Source organism: Tetrao urogallus (genome assembly GCF_951394365.1).
Source record: "Tetrao urogallus genome assembly, chromosome: 8".
Classification (NCBI taxonomy): Eukaryota; Metazoa; Chordata; class Aves; order Galliformes; family Phasianidae; genus Tetrao; species Tetrao urogallus.
Genome location: NC_136821.1, coordinates 21,485,786 through 21,507,509, shown reverse-complemented (window position 1 = coordinate 21,507,509; position 21,724 = coordinate 21,485,786). Strand labels below are relative to the sequence as shown.

Here is a 21,724-nt window from a genome sequence, read left to right as displayed (position 1 = left end):
AAATAACTTGTGTCTCTTACCTTGAGGAGCTCACCTCTCCAGCCTCTGCCCACCTCGCTGGGCTGCACGGTTCTGGAGGGCAGCTGCTCGGGCCCAGCCCACCCACAGCCCTGGCACCTGGCGCTGATGAGGCCCTGTGGCACAGGTGTGCAGGGCCAGGCCTGCGGCTTCCCCCCACCCTGTGGGGACGGCAGGGCGGGAAGCCTTGTGAGGGGTGAAGAGCCAAAACCCACGTTCTGAGCAAAGAGCACACCTGGAATGAAGTGACAGTCATTTGAAACTATGGGGACAGATAAAAGTAGCTGTGAGATGTCTCACTAAGTTCTCCACTGCTCAGAACTGTTTCACATTTGCTGCGTGCTGCCCAGCCTGCAAATGTAGCCTATCAGCATGTAGCCTTAAAAGAAACAGAAGAACATAGAACAACATAAACCAAAGCTTTTGCTCTTCTATCTTTTGAAGGAGCAGATAAAAATTAGCTTACCCTTTCTGCAACAGCTGCAAGGATAGTTTTGGCCATAGCAAAGGAAAACCATGGGTTAGAAGGATCCAAAGCAGCAAAGTATGGCTGAGCTGGGAGATCTACAAACCCAGACACGTAAGAGAGACTTACAAGAGCTACCAGAAAGAATAGGAAATAATGTCACATTTTTATGCATGTCTGCAGAGCTGCGCACAGCCATATGAATGAAGAGACAGTGATTTCAACTCATCAGCCTCAAAAATGTACTATGTTGTAACTAAATCAGCAGATTTGTTACCATCCTAAATTTATTGTTGCTCCACAGCAGCATAGTCCCTTCTGCTTGGCTACTGCTGCCAGATGTTCATTTCAGGGTAATTTAGACACAGACACAAGACACTGGCTTGCACTGCCCTTGCTCTGTTTTCCGTTAGTAATTCTCTTTGCTTCCTGGTCACTATTTCATTAGCAATAAGTCATGCAACAGATAGGTAAAGCAATACAAAGAAATTTTTATTACACGTGCTGATGGATTGTGCTGTCTGCTGAAATTTTGCAGATTGAAAGCCCCAGTGCTCCAGGTTGCAATGCTAACCTTCATACCACACAAGAGCTCTAAAAAGCCTTTCTTTCTCTACCTCCTCTGGTGCAGCAGTCACTCAACCCCTCAATCTAAAACCATAATTCCTGCTTCCTTAACTACATGCCAGCAATAACATGGAAGGACTCCACACCTCTGAAGTTAGACCAACTCTTCATTGGGAGAACAGCTAACATGCATACTCTTACTAACATGCATACAGATCCAGCTCACTGCTCTCTTCTCCAGTGTCTTTTCTCTCTCTGCAACTTTTTTTCACAGCTTGTTCTTGTTCCCTGCAGTCTGCTTTAAAAGGATCTGTCCTCTCAAGGAAGCCAGCAGCTTCTTTTCTTTATTTGTGTTTCTGTAATAAAATATGCTAAACAGAAAATGAGGTCTTGGTCATAGCAAAGTTAAAAACATTAACAAAGAATGGCAAAACCAATGGCAACTTATTATCTTGTTACAGAAAAAACAAACAAACAAAACAACCTAACTAGTAGAACAGTGCTGTCTTGTATTTCCAGAAGCAGCAGTACTGAATAGATCTGTTTGATTTGTGGCTGACCCACTCATTAAAGTTTTTAAAGGTTCAAGAAGAACTTCAAGGCAGAACACACCAACCATCTGGCATCTCAGCTTTTCTCTTTCTTGCTATCAAAAAGGTAGGGTATTTCTCTCTCTCTCTCTCTCTCTCTCTCTCTCTCTCTCTCTCTCTCTCTCACACACACACACACACACACACACACACACAAAGCCCAAACAACTAACCAAAAACTGTAGAAACTTGATTTGTTGAGACTTCTACCTTGTTCAAGCTTTGCTGAAGAATTCCATGAAGCTCAAAAGCTTTGGTGATAACAACAGGAGAACAAATGAGCAAAATGAGCAGTGAAGAGATCTATTTCCTTTTTCTTTTCTTTTCTTTTTTTTAAAGGAATCTTGACCAAGTGCAAAATTCTGTCACAAGAAAGTCAAGGAAAAATTTTCTATATATCTAGGGCTATGCACTAAGCCTAACGTGGTCAGTATCATACCCAAGTCTTGTCAACAGAAGACATTCTAAATCCAATTTTTTTTTCCAGTGTTCAGCTCACCCATGTCTTCCTCACATTTGCTTTCTAACGTTAGCCAGATTTACTTCCTGTAATGGCTGGGTTTTATTGCCTCATCTCCACATGTATTTACCCAGCTGCTATGTATTTGCTAGGTGAGCATGTTTCAAAAGGGCTTTTAACCCTTGCCTCTGGGCAGTCAGGATTTCCTGTTCAGCAGCAGTAATAGAGTGAAACAGGAAACAGTGATGGCTGCTACCACTGGGTGGAAGGAAAAAAGGTCAACTGCTGCATTTGTACCTTCTCATTACTCCCATACCCTCAGACTTGTGGCTATCAGGATTGCTGTACAACCATTTATCATTGCCACAATTAATAATCAATCTATGAGTAATTAAATTAGTCAAATTGTCCTGCCTGCACATAGATCTATCCAAATCAACCTTTTATGTTTTCAGTATTTGCTGACCTTCACTTGAGCACATAACATCAATACCATTCAATCAAACTCAGCTTTGAACACTTACTTTACTGAACTAGCACTGATTGGTGCAATAGCAATGCCAGATGTCCATATGCTTAGCATTAGTGTTATGCATGGGAACAGAGCCCAGCCCTTCTAGTAGCCTGAAACAAAAATACTTTTAATAAGGCCTTGTTGTGAGACTGTCAATTTTATATTTTATTCTGTAGTGTTGAGATGTGATATCGAACCAAACTGCAAAGTTTTGGAAGTCATTTGGCATTCTGTATCATTAGGAAAAATGTTAACTTTAAACTAATTTTAAGAAAAAAGTCTAATTTGATGTGAAGCTCAAAAAACAGCAGCACATTGTACTTTACATTACTAGGTGCACAGTGTTTTGCCTGTCATCTCCTTTGCTATACATGCCCTCATTGCTGTGACCAGCTCTTCCATTTTATGCTTTAGAAGGCACTACACTAAGTGCATTCATTTGAAGCTGTTATGTCTCCCATTTTCACCATGAAAGCAGAGATGGACTGAATGCTCCTCAAACAGGAATATCATACTGGAGTTTCTGAACTGTCAATTGAAACAAATTTAGTTTTATTCTGAATCCAAATGAAACGTACATAAAGTTTCCCATAGAAAAGTTCCCTGCTTTGTTTTTCCCAAAGTCCCCAACCCCCAAATTCATAAGAGAAACATTTCACAGCATTTCAGTAGATGTATGCATTATTGCAACTAACACTGGTGATTACCACAAGATTTTAAAAAAACTGTATCTCAAATATTTTTGAAACCAAGTCGTTAACTTCACATTGACAGCACTGGTGTTTTTCAGATACACTATGTCAAACATTTGAAAATTATCTTCAACTATCTCTATATTTGAGCACCATGTCAGACCTTAAAGCTGTATATGAACAAGGCAATCTTCTGCCAATCCCTCTCTGCAGGAAGCAGCTAACAGAAACCAATGGTTTTTCCTAAAGGTAATACAAACTGAGAATCAGCAGTGGGACTGCAAAACCATAAACAGTGAGCCTTTAATATCCACACACCCATTTATTTATTTTAAAGAACACCAATAGGATCTGGCTATCATTCTGAGACAAGTATATCATTATCTAAGACCTCCTTCATATTAAGTCTATCTAGATCTAAGTAGGAATTACTGTGTTTTTATGCCTTTAATAGTAGAGAAACATTCAAATAAAATGTTTCCTGTGAGCAAAGACACATGAAATTTTGTATAATATTGAGAAACATGCAATTAAAACTCTTGTTCCCTGCATACTTTGGCTCTTGCAGGCTTTTTTTAATAATATGCATTGAAGAATTTACATTAGTACAAGACAACTCAACAAATTACAGAATCGTTTGAGTTGCTAGGGACTCTTAAAGGCCATCTAGTCCAATTCCCCTTCAATGAACAGGAACACCTACAGCTCCATCAGGTTGCTCGGAGGCCCCATCCAGCCTGTCCTTGAATGTCTCCAGGGACAGGACATCACCACCTCTCTGGGCAACCTGTTCCAATGCCTCACCACCCTTACTGTAAAATCTCCCTTCCTTTAGTTTGAAACCATTTCCCCTTGTGCTATCACAGCAGGCCCTGCTAAAGAGTCTGTCCCATTCCTTCTTACAGTCCCTCTTTAGATACTGAAAGGTCGCTCTCAGGTCACCCTGGAGCCTTCTCCGGGCTGAAGAGCCCCAGCTCTCTCAGTCTGACTTCTTAGGAGAGGAGTTCCATCCCTGAGATCATTTCTGTGGTACTCCCCTGGATGTGCTCCAACAGGTCCATGCCTCTCCTGCACAGAGGGCACCATATCTGGACAAGCAAGATGTAATTCCAGTCATTCTAGTTTAAAGGGCATAAAAGCATTAGAGCGACTATGCAGCTAACATATCTTCTGCTCACATATGCTTCGTAAATACAGTTCTTTCAATCATATTCTAAGACTGCTACCAAGTAGCTTTTAAATCAGATGTGCACATATTAGCAGAAAGGTATCTACTACAATAGTTTAAGCACAAAAGATAAGGTAAGACAAGATATGCTCCTGCATTACATTGACAGAGCAGAAGGTGGCTTTGTTGTTCAAATCAGAAAAATGAGGAAGAGAAATTTCTGAGCTATGTAGGCTTAAGGTTTTCAAGTGCTTTGCATTGCATGGGAGAAAAAAGCAGAACTTCTATTAGCATACATTCACAAATTTAACCTATTTCTCTTTACTAGTGCTCAAACCTTCCTATGACTATACCTTGGGTCAGTTTGCCATCAAACTAAAATCAATCAAAAATGACAAGTTTAGAGAATATATTTGCTTAGCTTCAGCACAGAAACACATACTGGTTTAGACCCATTTTGCTTTTATTAATAATATAAGGTTCTATTATCTCTTAACATTACAACTGAAAGTTTTACAGTTAATCTCACACTAAAATGACAAACACTGTTTGGCTTTATTTGCAAAAGTTGAATTACAATTTTGATGAACACACATTTCCAAGATTTGAGAAATAAGTCGATTTGTGTTTTCTGGATTTCAGTGCTAATGTATCCCTGCCTTTGAAATTGGTGTAAGTTAATTAACATTGCTATGGAAGAACTATTTGGTCTGATCTTTGTTCATAGCTGTAAGGCAAAGATGACATCTTAATGTAACTACTGTATTGTGAGTAAAGTCAAGAAGAGACTTTTTTTTCTTCAAATAAGATGTAGAGCCTGTGGCAATTTTCATTTTTTCTTTTATGACATTCTCTTCCAAATTTTCAGAAAGCTCTAACCCAATGTAAATAGATCTCGCAGTCATGCCATACTCACTCAGCACCTTTCTTCCTTCCAAGAGAACCAAAGCTGTGTAACAGTATGTCATGACAATCTTAAGTAAAACTGTTTGTAACCTACATATAGCCAAAATAGTTAACCAATTGAAAAAAGTTATGTGGTATACCAAGATACACTTTTGATCTACATGGATTGTAGGAGGCAATGCAACAATGGATCAAGCTTCCTCTCCAAATAGGCTGCAGCTAGTGGAAAGTCTTTCTCAAAAAAGTAAGAGAATAAAGAAGGAAAAGAGTGGTGGAAGACATAATACTAAAAGGGAAAATTTCTTTTAAATGGGCTCCTGAACTTGTACAATGCTTCACTATCTTCATTAGGAATTTAGATGTGAAATAATTAAAGACATCAGTACTATATTGTTTTAACCATAATTTCACTGAGTTCAAGTCAGTTTTTAAGATAGAAAAAATATTTAGGAAGACAGCAATCAGGTGGTCATTAGCAAAAACATCCATTATAGTTGTAGTTCATCTTCTCCTCAGTGTTATGCAACAGTATAACTTTGGGACTCCTATAACATGTTATTTCACCTTCCCATAGGACAACTGATACACAGTAAAAATCTTTACTGCATTTTAAATAAGTTCAACAGCCAGTGGCTACTTGAAGATTAGAAATAGAAAGCATACGTAAGTTTTACCTGTGAAACTTTAATAAAGCAAGGATTGCGAAAGCCATAGCCAGAAAGTTAAAGAGGCAGGGCTGAGTAGTACTTCAAGTCAAAATCTTAAGACAGGTGTTACTGAATCATGAAACTTGTTCTATGTTTGTGCCATCATTTTACAAAAAGGCTTCACACACTTTCCTCCAAAACTGATTATTCATAGCTAGACAATTTCACTGAGGGACAGATGAAAACACCCTTCATATTTACCAACTCCTAGAAAGGTGTCTATGTTAGTGATAGTAGTCACCGGCAAGATTCCAGCGGTGGTCAAGCAGCCACTATTGTGCAGTATGTGAGATGAGGAATTCCCCTGCATAAACATGGACAGATTCACTTTGCTGAGACATCATTGAGTACATATAAATGAAGGAACACTTAACCACACTGTGAAAAGTCAGTTTCCTAAAACAAACTCTACCTGTTATTTTGTTTGCTGAAATACAAACTCTGGGCCAAGAACAAAAAAAAGACTAGACTGTATCAAACTGTCGTGAAATAGACCACCAGAAATAAACCTAGCTGCATTACAAATATTGTGTTAACCACCTATTTCATGTCCTGCAGATTATGAAAAGTTTTCCTTTAGTGTTTCGACAGCATGCATTTTGCAGCGATTTTTAACTATTCTTTGGGTTTTCATCATTTCAACTACAGAATTGAAATTAATTTTTACACAAGTTCAAGGTTTTGTCTGATATGCAGTTTCTTGAGCATTTTCTATTCTTTTCATTGTACTACCAAAACTAAGAGCTAATTAAACAGTACTCTAAAATAGTTTAAAAACAATACTTTTTTTTTTTTTCATCTCATTAAGGGCAATACTAATAAAAAAAGGTGTCCAAACTGACACTACAGCATTGTGAAGCAGTTGGCTAGAGAGACTGTGTCCTCAAAGGCCAGTTCATGGGTTTTTTTTCTTCTTATGCAATCATATACATTAATTATCAAAAAGGTTAATAACATGCTTTAAGAAAATAACCACCCTACAATTGTGTCATGAGTACTGACAAATACTTTTAGTTTGTTTTACTGATCAAGATTCAAGTTTCAATGTAAAAATGCTTACTCGCATACCATGCTGATCAAGAAAATATTTCATTTTCTTAAAGTTAAATGGATAATTAAAGTTGCGGCTACTAGTGAAGTAGATAAATGATTCATCAAGGCCATAGGAAACTGTACAAAACTAAAAAGGGAAACCTCACTTTCAGAATGATAGTATGTCCACTTCAGTTTTATTAAACCATTGAGACTGTTTCAAAAGACAGCGCTGGGCAGTTTCACTTGAATAGCCAAAATTTGTTTTTCTTTTACTGAAAAAGATATTTTGCATTTCTGCAAAATAAACAAAAACAAGAGCAAAACCATACACACTAGGACTGCAGTACAGATGAAGGCAAAGTTTTGTTACAAACCTGTTATTAACATACAGTGAGAAATGTCGATTGTACAAAACTTACAGTGACTGACCTATGATTAATTTAAGATAATCCCAGCAATGCAAATACAACTCAGAACAGCTCAATTGTTTACAATTTTACAATTGTTATTAAGGTGGGAGACTGAGTTTCTTAGAAACAGTTTAGCTTGCATCGTCTTTTTTGATTAAAGCCTACATTTGTGCTTTAAGTATTCGCTGGTTACAAATCTGTTACATACCTAATTCTTCAGCACAGAGAAGTACTCCTTGGTGTAATCTCATCTGTCTCCTAGCAGCTTTCCTTTAGCAAGAGGCTGGGTTGAGCAGCTGCTTCTGTAGAAAACACTGTTGTCAGTCTTTGTTCTCCTTGCAGGGGGATGCTTTAGTAAGAAACAGCTGGCTGTATCCAGCATTGAAAATATTGTCAGCTGTGTTGCCTAGCCAAACTTGGGAAACCAAATTAGCATTTCCTGGCTGGTAATGTACTTTATGCCCAGTGGGTTGTTTAAGAGCATTATAAGTAAAAATCCATAAACGTTAACAGCAATGTTTAAACTTTATTGGGGAGCAGGGGATGGCAAAAATCAATGTAAGATACTAGTTTTAAAGTTTCGGCTATGCTATATTTGATTACTGGGATATCAGTACAATGAACATGGAAGAATTTCAACAGTAATTTTGAAGAAGTTTCAGTACACCACGTTGTGAAGGGCTTTATAAAAGATTTTTGTTTCCAAAGATGTTATTGGGGTCCACATATTCCTTAACAGATCTCAGCATTCCCAGGCCAACATCAGAGATACTCTCCTTCATCCAGCGCTTCCGCAATTTGCCTACTGCAAAAACAAAAACAAAGAGTTTCAATATACGGCAGGATTCTAGGAGCCAATCAATCTTGTGACCATGAATGAATAAACACTGTGTGATAAATGCTTTTATTCAAAAATGAGAAATGTTTTGTTTTATTTGATTTATTGAGCCCACCAGACTATCAAGCTCATTAAGCTCTGCATACTCCCAGAGGAAGACTGTGTTCCACACTGTCTACTTTCTTTAGAAACTATGAAATTTAGATGAAGCTTAGGCCGAAATCACCCGTTCTACTGAAATAGTGCTTGGCAGTAAGTTTTCAAAAGATGAATTTGATAGTTTTTTTAAGTAGAAAACCAAATAAGACATCACTAAAAAGTAGAACTCCACACCTCTTGACTGATTTAAAGAATGCACTCAAGAATCAGAAGCAAACTTAAAACAGTATTGGTTTAAATAACAAAAAAATATTTTCTAAAGAGAAAGCTTGAAGACTAGTTATCAGTCACCAGCACATCTCGTTTTATTTAAAAAGCTCTGCACAGGCTGGCACTTGCAGACACTATTACACAAAAGCTTATTTTCCATGTTAAAACGGATAGTCACAACGTACACCAAACACAAAGCAAAGCTGAAACACTAGCCATTTAAGAACTCCTTTCACTAAATTCTCACAATGGTTCTGTTAAATGGCCAAGTATTCATACACTAATTAACCAAGTCATCAAGTCTGATTTAACAGATCGTGCAAAATATTGGCCATTCTTTCATTAAACATAGCATAGCATTTACCTTGTCAGCCTTACCTTGTCACAACCCATCTGTTAGTATGATGTGATATAGTAAAGATTTGAGAGGCAGATGCTTTAAGAGTATCTGAACCTAAATTCAAGCCACCTTTTGTGCCCTGTTCTCAGGGTAACCATCAAACTGTCATCAGAATAATAAATTACAGAGACACCTCTGGAGAACAGAGTATATTTGTTTATACCTTAAGGAATGAGCTAGTTAGAAAGCCAACTGAAAAAGCAAACGTGAGAAAGAAGGAAATCTGCAGAAATAGAAAGCAACTATTACCAGTATTCATGTAAAGAGCAAAGATTGTAACTGAAGGACAAAAACATTTTTCATGCAGTAGGACTGTGGTAGCCGAGCTCAAAAAAAACCAAAACAAAAAAACACAACCAACCACTCAGGTGCAAACATACCACTGTTACAATTTGACTGAGCAAGTTGATGTAGCTGCCTTTTATCTGGGGGAACTTTAATACTACCACACACAAAAAAATAAGAAAGAGGCATGGATGTGGTTTGTCCATCACCTCAAGCCTCTCTCACTGGCTCATATACAAGCAGCTGAAGAACAGTCATTACCATTCTCAACTGTTATCTGTAATATAGTTTCAGTGAATGTGTCCTGTGGTTATGGATGTAATTGTCCTGAAAAGACTGCAAACAACTGCTCCAACAAGATGGAGCACATTAGAATCACAGCAGGATGCCCAACAGCTAGCATGCCTGCCTCTTTTACACCTCCAGTAATAATGCAATTCCACAAGGAACTGAACTACTGTCTGAGCAGCACCAAACAGTCATTGCATATTTAATGAAGTCGCTCACCAAGTGCTGGAAAACAGAAGGTGCTTGGAGTGCATCATTAGCTCTGTCAAAGTGATAATTTACACATCTATCTTGTCAAATTTTCTATGGTTTATACTTTTGCAATAATAAATCTAACATACATTTGATCAGTGAACTGTGAAGGAAAAAAAATCTGTACTAGTTACAGTGGTCCTTCACAAACATTCAATGAAAAAGTTCATGAAAATAAGATATACATGGGTTTTTCAGCTATAGACCATGAAAAGCTTTGTGCAGATGAGATCACTACACAGAAAAGCAATATAGTTTGTTTCACTTCAGGTTAGTTCTGCCCTTTGAGTATTCTTTCTTCCTCTTCTTGTAGGGCAATACAATCAATATCAAGAACAAGAAAAGGAAGAAGAAAATACAGTACCATTAAAACATGTTTCTATGGATGTAAAATGACTACAAGTAGCAAAGTTACTTAATTCTGTTAAGCCTGGCCAGAGAGCAGCTTTGGGCTAAAGGAAGTCCTAACCACTAAAAGGTCTCAGTTGAGCCTGATCCTACCACGGAATACAGAAAACAACCTTTCAGTTTCTAGCCTATGGAAGGTAGGCCATTTACCTTTAAAGCCAGGAGGATGTAATTTATTTAAAACTGACAGGAGATCAAGTTAATCTCATTTTATATGCTACATAACAACTTCATTAATAAAGATTAATTATTTACTCAGCACAACACTGTCGACCACCACAAATTGGTCATATAAGTACTATCCACACCATTATAACCCCAGTCCCTGTGGAATCAGCTAGTAACAAATACAACTTCTCATTCTTTCATCTTTTTCCTCTAAAGACACCTAATCTTGCATCTTTAATTCTTGAAAACGAATGATGAGAATAAGTATTCAATTTTTAAAAGAAGCAATTGCTCTACTCCTGACACATGCTAGGACCATAAACATTCACTGCTAGGAAGCCAGAATGTTTGCCAAGCATGACCCAGCACTCAAGACTAGTCAAATTCAATTTGAAGCCCTGCTTACTACACATAGTACAAACACCCCAGCATGGCAAAGAGTCTGCTTCAAAAAAATCACATACCTCAAACCAGAAAGCCAACGAGGTTGTGCAGTAGCAACTCAAAAAGACAGTCCAAAAGCTGATTTCATTATCATTTTTTGGTTTTATTACCATTATAGACCATGTGTTAAGGAAACACATAAGCTGGAAAAAATGCTTTTTTGCATTTCTGATACATTCTAGTCCATAGTCACAAAGGCTATGTTTGCTCATCTTTGAGGATACAGATGGATGGCTGCTAAGAATCTAGCTATGAATGGAGCTAGCGAACAGCAGGCAGCAATCAGTTTTCTCACTTAGGAAAATCAAGTACTTGAGCACACATGAACAGGCTTGTAAGGGAAGTTAGTGTAGCTGATGGATCCCAGGAATAGCTCTACCCCCAGCACAGAATAGATTTACAGCAGTGTGTGGTCCCAGGGGAAATAGGCTCCAGTGGCACTACACATGGCCCTAGACTTCCTCTGCTTCAGTCCTTTCAACGAAAAGAGGCAATTACTGCAGAGCAATAGCTCTAGTAATTTCTGGGAAGCAATAGCTCTGCAGAAGGAGAAACAGTAACATGGGTCATAAGAAGGATGGGGCTCTTCCAGCTGCAGAATGCTCTTCTTGTAGCTGGTAGTCTCTTAAAGGAAGTGATGTTGCTCTCTTAGAAATTGCTTTCCAGAAATTACTCTTCCAGAGAGAGTTCTGAAATACACTGAGAAAGGTCAGTGCATTAATCTAATACTTCAATAGAAGTTGAGGACTCAGAAAGTCTTTCGTATTTATTCGGTGAAAAAAGACACCAAAGATGGCACTTCTGTTTTCATCATCAATAGACTAAGGAAGAAAAATACGACTGAGTGATTATTTCACATAATTAGGGTTTCCTCATGTCTGAAAACTGTCAGAGTTTAAATTTCTCATTCTAATTAACAAGTAAGATCTTAACTTATAAAATTAAGCATGGTCAGTCTCCAGTCCTTAACTTGAAGATAAGAGGATACTTTTCTTGTATAATGAAAAGTTCCATGTGCAATTCTAACTCTACCACTCCCCTAAGGAAATAATTCTAGATATGGTAGTCTGCTTGGATTACTGCAAAGTGCATCTTAAGACATGGCTTCCTAATGATACCACAGAATTGCAGTGCCGAACATGAAACTGACTGCACATCAGTTTTGCTCATCCCTTTCTCTTTCTACTGAGCTTTTCTACATAGATTGCCAGGAAACTGATACAATAACTCACATTTTTACAGAGCCTGGGTTAAACTAATCTTTATTTAGTCAATTTGTCTAGAACTAATTTTCTTCTGCTTTCTATGACGTTATGTGCCTAAATGAATGTATTCTGCTAAAACTCACATGCTGATAATTACTTTCTTAAGTAACAAGTTGTTAGTTAGAATATCACCTGCAATGGAAAGAATCTATTTTTAGTTCTGCATTGGTGCATAATTTGACAATACAGAAGGGATCAAGGCCAAATCCAGCCCGCTCCCTTCTCATGCTGTACTCTAAAGCAAAAATACTGAGGAGTTTTAACACTGAGGAGTTTTAATCAGTGATATTTCCTAAGCGAATGTTATTTTATGTGTACATAAAAGCATACATTTTATCAAATAGGAATTCAAGAAAAACAAGTCCAGATATTCCACTCCAAAATACAAGTCACTGTTATACTGAAAGTTCATCACACTGATGTATATGTCTGACATTCCTACAGCTTCTTGTGTCCATGAGATGCTTGCTCTGAGAGGCTGGTATTGATACACTTCTGCAATTCCTTTACTGGAAAGTTCCTGTACTTGTATAGCAAGGCTGTGAGCTGTAACCCATCAACAAAAAAAGTTATGCTTCTTTTAAGGTTTAAATCTCAAAAACTGCCATAGGATCAGGAAATACTCTTGCAGCACTGCTAACTGACTGAAAGTTAGAATATTTTCATTAGTTTGAGAAAAGAGAGAATAGATATTGGGATTAAAAAGAATCTGAACTTAAGTCTTTCTGAAATTAGTCTTAATATAAAATAAGGAGTGTTACGATTTTAGTTCTCCTTGTGCATGGTAGCTATGGGCAGACCTGCAGTTAGTATTTTTCCAGCTGTAAAGTAATTTAGAGCTTTACACATCTCAAACTGCCATATATGACCACTTCTTCACTCAGAGTGGATGAAGATTGACTTAAGCAAGCTTTGTATTTCCTATAGCCTCAAGTCCCAGACTACATCTGTTTTCTTTGATACACAAAACCAGAGTTAAAATAGCTCCATTTATCACAGCATGATTGTAGGCAGACAAACCAGCCTGTCTGCTCCCAGATAGTGAAAACAACTGTTATTAATCACAATTACAAGACAAATACTAAAATAAACTGCACCAGTATTTTCTTTTACCACCCCCACCCCCAACAGACTGATTTTAGCAGAGCTAGGAATGACAGGGCCTGAAGGTCAGTAAATAAAATTGATATTATTACACGAATTTTCAGCAGCACACCTACTATGAACAGAAAAAAAAAAAAAAAATCTTATCTTGCCAGACACAAAAAGACTTAAAGCAGAAAAGATTTAGGAACAAGAGAAGTCTAACAGAGATCAAGTTTTCTAAATCTATTAAGTCAGAAAGCTCAAGTATGCAAGGGTATCAAAATGGTATACAAGTAATTTTTTCTTGCCCATGATGCTGTAAGCAAAATTTCAGATGGTGAGGGCAAATGCATTCAATCATGACAAGCTACAGCTGCATTCCAGTTAATGGATGAAATGCTAGTCACAGTAAAATACAGTTGCCACAGCAGGAGAGAGCACAGTAGCAGATCAAGAGGGTAATTTCACATCCATGTTTTGAGAACTGACTGGCCCACTATAATACTATAGCAAAAATTAATCAGAAAACAATACATGCATATTAAAAATACTGAAACTGTTTTCACTTATGTTTTCAATATTTACACACCTTTCAATATTCTGATATTGCAATTTCCATCACAAAGATGCATGCCTGAAACAGCCCTAGATATAAGTTTCAAGCCCTGGAATTCACCAATGTGTTTTAAAACACTGCTTCTACACTTCAGTTTTTCCCCCCAGGGCGCTTTCTTAGAATTATATAATTTTTATTTTATTTTAAACCATTAGATTTCTTACTCTTTGCTCTTATTTCTGTTGCTGGGCAATGCTCCAAAAGAGTAGAGAAGAAATTTATTTTAAATCAGTTTAGAGAAGTTAGCTACACAAATCAAAAGGAATTCAGAACAAATCTTCCTGACATTTGAGTTTACAGCATTACATGGTAGGAATAGCAAATTAATCAGGCTACCTGAATACGTGGGAAAAGCATATGTAAGTTATCAGGGTAATATTAAACATTTAACTGATTCTAAACCGTACTATTAAAGCACAGATACAGCTTGCAAAGAAGCTAGTAACACATTAAAAATTATTTTCAAACCACAAGAGAGGAGACCGAATAATCAGATGTTAGCAGACAGAAATACAGTTAACATGCATAGTTCAGCTAAATTGTCAAGCAATTTTATGCAGATATTATCACTAGGTGGTTTGGAATCAGGGGTAAGCAGCATTTGCCTAACTGCAAGGGACTTTAAGTTGCTCTTCTTAGATCTGTGAAACTTGTCTATGTAAATGAATACGCCCCTACACAAGGTTCAGCAGAAGCTGCTTATAACAAACTTACAAACTACCTTTTCAGCTTTTCAGATAGCCTGTAGATCTCCTACCAAAGGAATGTTTTGAGGCTGCTATTCATAAATACATCATGCTGTGCAAACAGACCGGGACTAGCGATGCTTCTGCTGAACATTTGCTAAAAGGGTGTAAAGTTTCTTGAGAGACTGACAAAATATATTTGGAGTAATTTAAAAATATTTTGAATGCATTAAATGAAATGTTCTGTTTAAAACTATTTGATGTATTCATGTATACTTACTAGTTTAAAAAAGATTAACATATATGAGAATAATACCTCCATGGTGATGTGACAGACTTCCTCCATTGGCAAGTATTTCTTCTCGAGCAGCCCTCTAGATGGGAAAGATAAGACGTTAGACATTAAATGCACAAGATGTTTGGTTTTAGTCAAATGCTTGCTATAGTAAGCATTTTAACAGGTGTATGAAAAAAGTCAGAAACATGTAGGGTACACAATAAAAGTGAACATTTCATCTCAAGTCTGCAGATGAATTTAAGTAGGAATTCTCCAAATGAACCCTATAAAAGCCAAGATATTTCAAAGCACATCTGTTACAACAAAACTATTGTTCCAGAACAGAATATTCTGGATCACTTTCCACTTGCCAAAACTAAATTAGTCTATCGGGCTGGGGAGCTCATCTACAGGATGGATAAATGCCTACAGAAAAGGAAACAAATTCCCCAGAGTGACTGAAGTTACTCATTCAGAAAGGAATTTAGATTCAGATTTTTCAAGATTCTGGATGACAAAGTAAGATACTTTAGAAATGACTACTCTTTTGCGCATGAAGCTTGTGGGAAAAAAAAAAATATATATATATATATATAAAATATATATATATATACACCATATATTTTATATACTATATATATATATATATAAAAATAATTTTTTTTTCTATGTTGATGCAGAAATATTTGAACACTTTCACGCTAAAATACTCACTTTGCACTCCTTGGTACCCTGTTTAAGGTCTACTTCTCCTAATATCAAAGTTTTATAAGTAGATTATTACGATTTTTCCTACAAAACTCAGTTAGCTTGGCCAACAAGTTTGGCATACATTACAGAATATTAACTTCCTTAACTGACACACTTATATACTTTACCTCAATTTCTTCATAGACATGAATAGGATCACTAATCCCTCTGTAGTTAAAGGCAAAGTAGAAATAGACACATGCACCTGCATCGTAAGTTTGTGTCACCCTGCAGAAGAAAACTGCATTACAAACAGAGCTTTATGGTATGGTAAAATCAGCTATTATATCATGCTACACAACTCAAAGTTACTCACTTCATTTTTAAAGGGTAACTTAAAAAAAAAAAAAAAAAAAAAAAAAAAAAGGTTTGGTTGTGCACGTACTTCATAAGAGTGAATCAGTGTAAATGATTTCCAGAGAGCTAAGGTTCTGAAATTAGCCTTATTTTGCTAGTATGCACCAGAGAGTCAAAGACAAGCACCAAGACTAGTAATGTGCCACTAATCCCTTGAAATAATTACTATTACATGTAACCTACTTGGTTAAAGAGAAAAGTCAAGATGAGTAGTGTTCGTTCTATCATTAATAGATGACTGTCTACTAGGTAGCAAGTGTAGGGACCTCTTAGTTGGATTACTAATAACAGATTCTAGAAATGGAAGCATTTGAGTCATTCCATGGCTTACCTGCAGGTGGAAAAGGGAGCAAATTGAACACCCTTTTCTTTGCATTCTCTCACTATCCTTTCCTTCACATTCCTACAGAGGTCTAAAACCCTGTAACAGAAAACGTATTGAAATATCAAGTCTTAATAAGATTTTATACCATTTTATAGAAAAAAACAACCACAAACATGTAACTGAATCTTCAAAACCTTTTTTTTTTGGTAACATATATAATCCAAGATGACTGCCTTCTAAAACCAATTTCAACCACTTTAGATTTTATTCTGAGAATAAAACAGCCCTCCATTAAGACTCAACCAGCATTGCTCTTTTCGTACATCTCCTGAATAGTAAATTTACCCTGAATTAGAGCACAGAATGAAAGCTCTTTTCCATACGGAATAGAAGTCAAAAGAATTCAACAGGAAACAGAGCTTACCACTTCTCTGTCTAAACTTAGTATCCTCAGCAAAAGAGCCTTAACTGTAGCTCACAAAGACAACTCACAGAAAGCTAGAGAAGTGCAAGGCCTTGTACATTCTGGCATACCTTTGATAAGTTGCAAGGCAAGAACTAGAGACTGCACCTCTGTACTACTCTGCCAGCTTGAAATGTTATCAGTTTAATATGGCAGTGAGTTATTAAATCTTGCCATAAGCCGCACTTAATTCACTTTTAGAAATTCATCTTCCCTTCACACCCACCTCAGCAGACTCAGGCACATTCGAAGCAGTAAAAAAAAATTCAAGAACATATTTTTCAAATTATCATTTCTTTAATTATATATTTTCCCTCTAAGGTGTGCAGCACCATCCATGCTGTGTAACTTGATTTTTTTAAAGCACTTTATACAGACATAAAGCTACTCTGCTTTCTGACAGAAGTTATACACGAGAGAAAATAATCCATTCAATGGATTAGCAATAAAGTATCCTTTTCAAATATATTCAGTCAGGTACAGGTACCTGATTTGTGAAAAAAACTGCATAGCTCTTATTAGTCAAAGTATAAAAAGGTCTTGAAAGCATTCAACTTGGTAAGCACAACTTAAGAAAAATATTTGAAATTCTTACACAACAACTCATTCTTTCAGGTAGAACAAAAACAAACTCACGGCTAACAAGTGAGTGTACTTCAAGACCTATAAAGTTGAAGTAAAATAAACAACAGTTTTGCTTTAAAAATCACCCTTCTCAAGTTTCTCCCAGTCATTTAGACTCTCCCGATCTTCAAAGCAGAGGCCAGATTTTACCACTACCACTAAATTTAGTAGCAAAGATACAAGGTTACCAGCTCACATCACGGTTTCCATAGTCTCCTCTTCGCATTAATGACAAGGTTGCATTAAAATCAGTTTAGATTTTGCTTTAAGAGGTTTCTGGCTTACCAAATGGAATGTTAACCTGAACAGAAATATTACTGAATACTTGCCTACACTGCATTTAGAAAATCCTGAAACATAATTTACCAGCAACTTGAGCAAGAACACAGCTGTAAGATTTGAGGCACATCAGGGAGCCTCCCATACACATAAGGCTTAAATTAAATTAAGTTTCCTCTTGAGCAAGCACAAGTTAGGAATAATTTCAATGAAATCAGGTACAAGGTTTTAAGCAATACTGAAGAATAATCAGTTTACCTATCCCAAGGAACAGATGTCTCAAACGACTCTCCTATTACATAGTAATCCAGACCCAGATCCTAATAAACAGAGAAAGGAAATTATCAGTAACACTGAGCACCAACATCTGGGATTCCAGTGTAGGATACACAGCTAGCAGCTGAGCAACTTTGGATTGCTTAAGAAAGAAAGTCTATTTTGCAAAAACAGCCATCTGTCCCAGTGACACTAGTTACTAGTTATAGAAGTGGTACAGCTCTTTTGAAACAGTTGACATTTTCATGTCACAGCTAAAAAACAGCTTGCCAGAGTGTCTGTATGCCACCACTAACAAATATTTGTACCGCTAGCACCAATCCAAAAGCTCCACTGTTCTAATCAGCACCATATCTAATAGAGTTAGTTATTTGAAACTGAAGTTCAATCCAGGATTTAAGTTCTACATAGGAAGCGTAAAGACAAGAAACATTCAGCCCATTTTACCTACAGCCTGCTGAAATAAAATGAAATTCAGCCCCAAACTAGAGGGGCCAAACAAAATGTAGTGCTAAGGACACCCATAATATTCATTAAAAAAATAATAATAATAAAAAATAAAAAAATAAAAAAATCACTTCAACCCATAAGATTCAGAAAAAAGCAGCTGCACCAGGTCAGACTGAAATTTATTCACCCTGAAATTCTGGAATTCTCATTCAAACTATGGCTATAAGTGGATGTTCAGAGTAAGAGCTGAGCGATCACATATAAATTTTGAGTATTCTCCCAGCTCAGACTGATTTCAACCTGTGGATTGATAAGTCTGATCTGGTTTATTTAGCAACTGTCAGTAAATCCTCCAAGTTACTTCTTATAGGTAACTTTTTTTGTTGTTTAAATGCACAAATTTATGTTTATAAGGTATTTTGCAGAAAAGTTCCAGGAGTAAACACTACAGAATTAGAGCTGGAATAGATAAAATCCTCTAAGGAGAAGTTTAATTAAGACAACATCCAAGGCAACCTGCATTTTGAATTCAGGAAGCATCTTCAAAGATATCTTTCGGTTTTGTTTTATTAATTAACAGAAGTTTCAGTCGGAGACAAGAGGTAACCTACCCGAAGGTAAGCAATGACAAATGTCAGCATATATCCTCTCTGTCCATTATCTTCTCCAGCTGCCAAGCCACTGCAATTAAGGAATTTAATTAACTTTCCAGCATAGTATTCAGAAGTTTCAAAAAATAACCAGAAAAACAACATTTTGATTCTGAAACATTTGTGCAAGTTTATCTGTCTCTAAGCTGTATCACATTAGCTGCAAATTGACTCTTTGTAAACACAGGTACATTTTCTGTCCTTTGAAATGCTCAGAGAGAAGGAAGTTGGGTACAAGAAAGAAAAAAAAATGATCAGGCAAAGCAGTCAATTTTTGTAAGACTAACTTTGTAGTGTAGTTATCATAATCAACATGCTTCACACTATTCCTTCATGAGATATCTGAAAGCAAGACTTTTCCTGTTTTGTTTGTAACTGCACTAAGCACTAGCTTAGCAGCAGAGAAAAGAGCACTGTTTCCAAACAAATGGAAAAGCACTGTTGTTTGACCTTTGCTTTTGTTAATTTCATGACCTAAAAAACATTAACAGCTCACAGTTCAGTACATTTACTGCAGATACAGTAAGATCACATACATAAGAACAAAACTTTCTCAAGGAGTGCTAAACGGTGGTCTGATGAAAACTGCATCAACAATCTGAGAACAAGGGCAGTATATCTTTAGCTTGTCTTCCTAGATGATACTCTAAATCTGAGCAGGTTATATGGGTGGAAAAAAAAAAAAGATAACCTGGTTACCTTCCAGACATGAAACCAGAAAGTTAAAACATTAAACAGATAGCTAATATAGCCTGAACTGAGTAGCACAGACAGCGCTTCCTAACAGGCTACTAACACAGACCACTTCCCTCCCTCCATCCCCCATATTCACACCGTCCAGAAATAGAGAGGACCTGCAGATGAGACCTTTTGCTGCATACAACATTAAGCTGTAACACTCATAAAGATAAACGTAATTCTTATCACTGAAAGGTAGCAAGCTGCTCATGTGAAATCCCATTTTTGTAAATCATTTGAAGTGGTAGAATGAAAGAACAAGTTTCAGAAACGATGACCTTGAAATATAAAACATCTTGTATATGTTAATAGTTGAAACTAATACTGGCAAAAAATTTTCTTTAAAAAGTATATTCTTACAAATGAAACTTCTAGTTTTCATCACTGTTATAATCAAAATAGAACTACATGATCATTACTCAGCCTACCACTGTAGTGAAGTATTTCCCATTTCATTGTAAAGATAAAAAGTCTGTAGGACAGAGAGATTCAGCACATTCTTCAAACTACACAAACTTCTCTTTTAAATAAGCTTTCTATCTTTATTTGCTTATATCAATTCTGCAAAGAATATTAACCCTTGCAATTTTGTTTCTCTTCTTTATTCAGAATCTATAATTCAGTATTGCAAAGCAAGCAGCTTCCAGGCCTGTAAATAATTACAAGGGCTAGTTTCCATTCTAACAACATCAGTTCTAAGTCAAATACTTGTCTTGGTGCAGTGTACAGACAGCTGAAGTTTTTTCATAAAGCTACCTTTTAAGAACTAGCACAAGTCATGTTTTTCAAAGGGAACACTCAGTAGCTGATTGTTCCCACTTCAAACTTAAATTGAGAAGGGATTTACACGAAAATTGCAACGTAAATACAGTAACCTTGTTGCATCTTGGATAGTTCCATACGAAAAGTTTTTTGAAATCACATACCCAAACTTGGTGGCAATGTCATAGACTTGTTTTTCATGCTGAAGAACCTTCTCTCTGTCACCCTCAAAGAGCAAGGTAGCTACACATAGGATGTTGGGATCAAATCCTTTGAACTGCAGAGAGAAAATCCTTGCATTATGTCATCGCCTGTGTGGTAGAACACAAGCAACAAGTTTTTTGCTTTTCATGTACACAGAATTCCCTCTGGTCTGTAAGCACTGTTTACTGTTGCAAATAAGAGAAAATATCAGGAAGACACACTTTTCAAAAAATTTATCCCAAAAAGAAAGTAAGCTTTTTTCTTGACAGGACAAACAGTTACAGCTACTGAAATGACAGAGTTGGTGTATCACCTTTTTTACTCCTGTCCTAAATAAATAAATAAATTTCTATACACATGTTGATTATTAATTAGCTCCAGTAAACTACCACTACTGAGCAGGTTTCAGAAGGAAAGGAAATGAACAGGGACATTCAGGGTCAGGCTGGACAAAGCTCTGAGCAACCTTATCTAGCTCTAGATGTCCCTGCTCATTGCAGGGGAGCTGGACTAGATGAACTTCACAGGTTCATTCCAACTCAAACAAGTCTATGATTCTATAAGTAAATATAATATGAACTCAAGATCATTAACACTGTTTTCTCTACTCCAGATGTGTTAACAACAGAGCTTGAGTTTGTTTCTTTTCTCAAAGCGTTCCTTCCCTCTTGCAGAGCTGGAAGGATTGGAATTGACACAGAAATCCCTTGGTAAGCAGTGGTGCTTGTTGCCAACAAAGAAGTAGGTTTGACTATGACTGTTTCAAACTGACAGCAATTCTATTGCCAAAACCTTTATACCTGCACTACAGAAGCTTAGGGAGGAGATGCAAAATAATTTTGAGGTTATGTCTAAAAACAATAGATAATCCTTTGCAAAAGGAATTCACCAAAAGATTCGTGGCATTCTTTACTTCAGCAGTACAAGAAAA

The 21,724-nt window shown here is 36.7% G+C and overlaps 1 protein-coding gene across 1 annotated transcript in view; it reads right to left on the bottom strand.

Moving 5' to 3' along the window:
- Positions 1-8,216: 8,216 nt before the first annotated feature.
- The window catches only part of AGPS (alkylglycerone phosphate synthase), a gene marked incomplete at both ends in the record, with an annotated part of 50,375 nt that continues 36,867 nt past the window's right edge, over positions 8,217-21,724 (bottom strand). The window contains 7 exons of the mRNA XM_079539416.1: positions 8,217-8,338; positions 14,955-15,012; positions 15,794-15,893; positions 16,354-16,443; positions 17,972-18,033; positions 19,051-19,120; positions 20,754-20,866. Coding sequence (XP_079395542.1) covers positions 8,217-8,338; positions 14,955-15,012; positions 15,794-15,893; positions 16,354-16,443; positions 17,972-18,033; positions 19,051-19,120; positions 20,754-20,866 — 615 coding nt within the window. The remainder of the gene's footprint in view (positions 8,339-14,954; positions 15,013-15,793; positions 15,894-16,353; positions 16,444-17,971; positions 18,034-19,050; positions 19,121-20,753; positions 20,867-21,724) is intronic.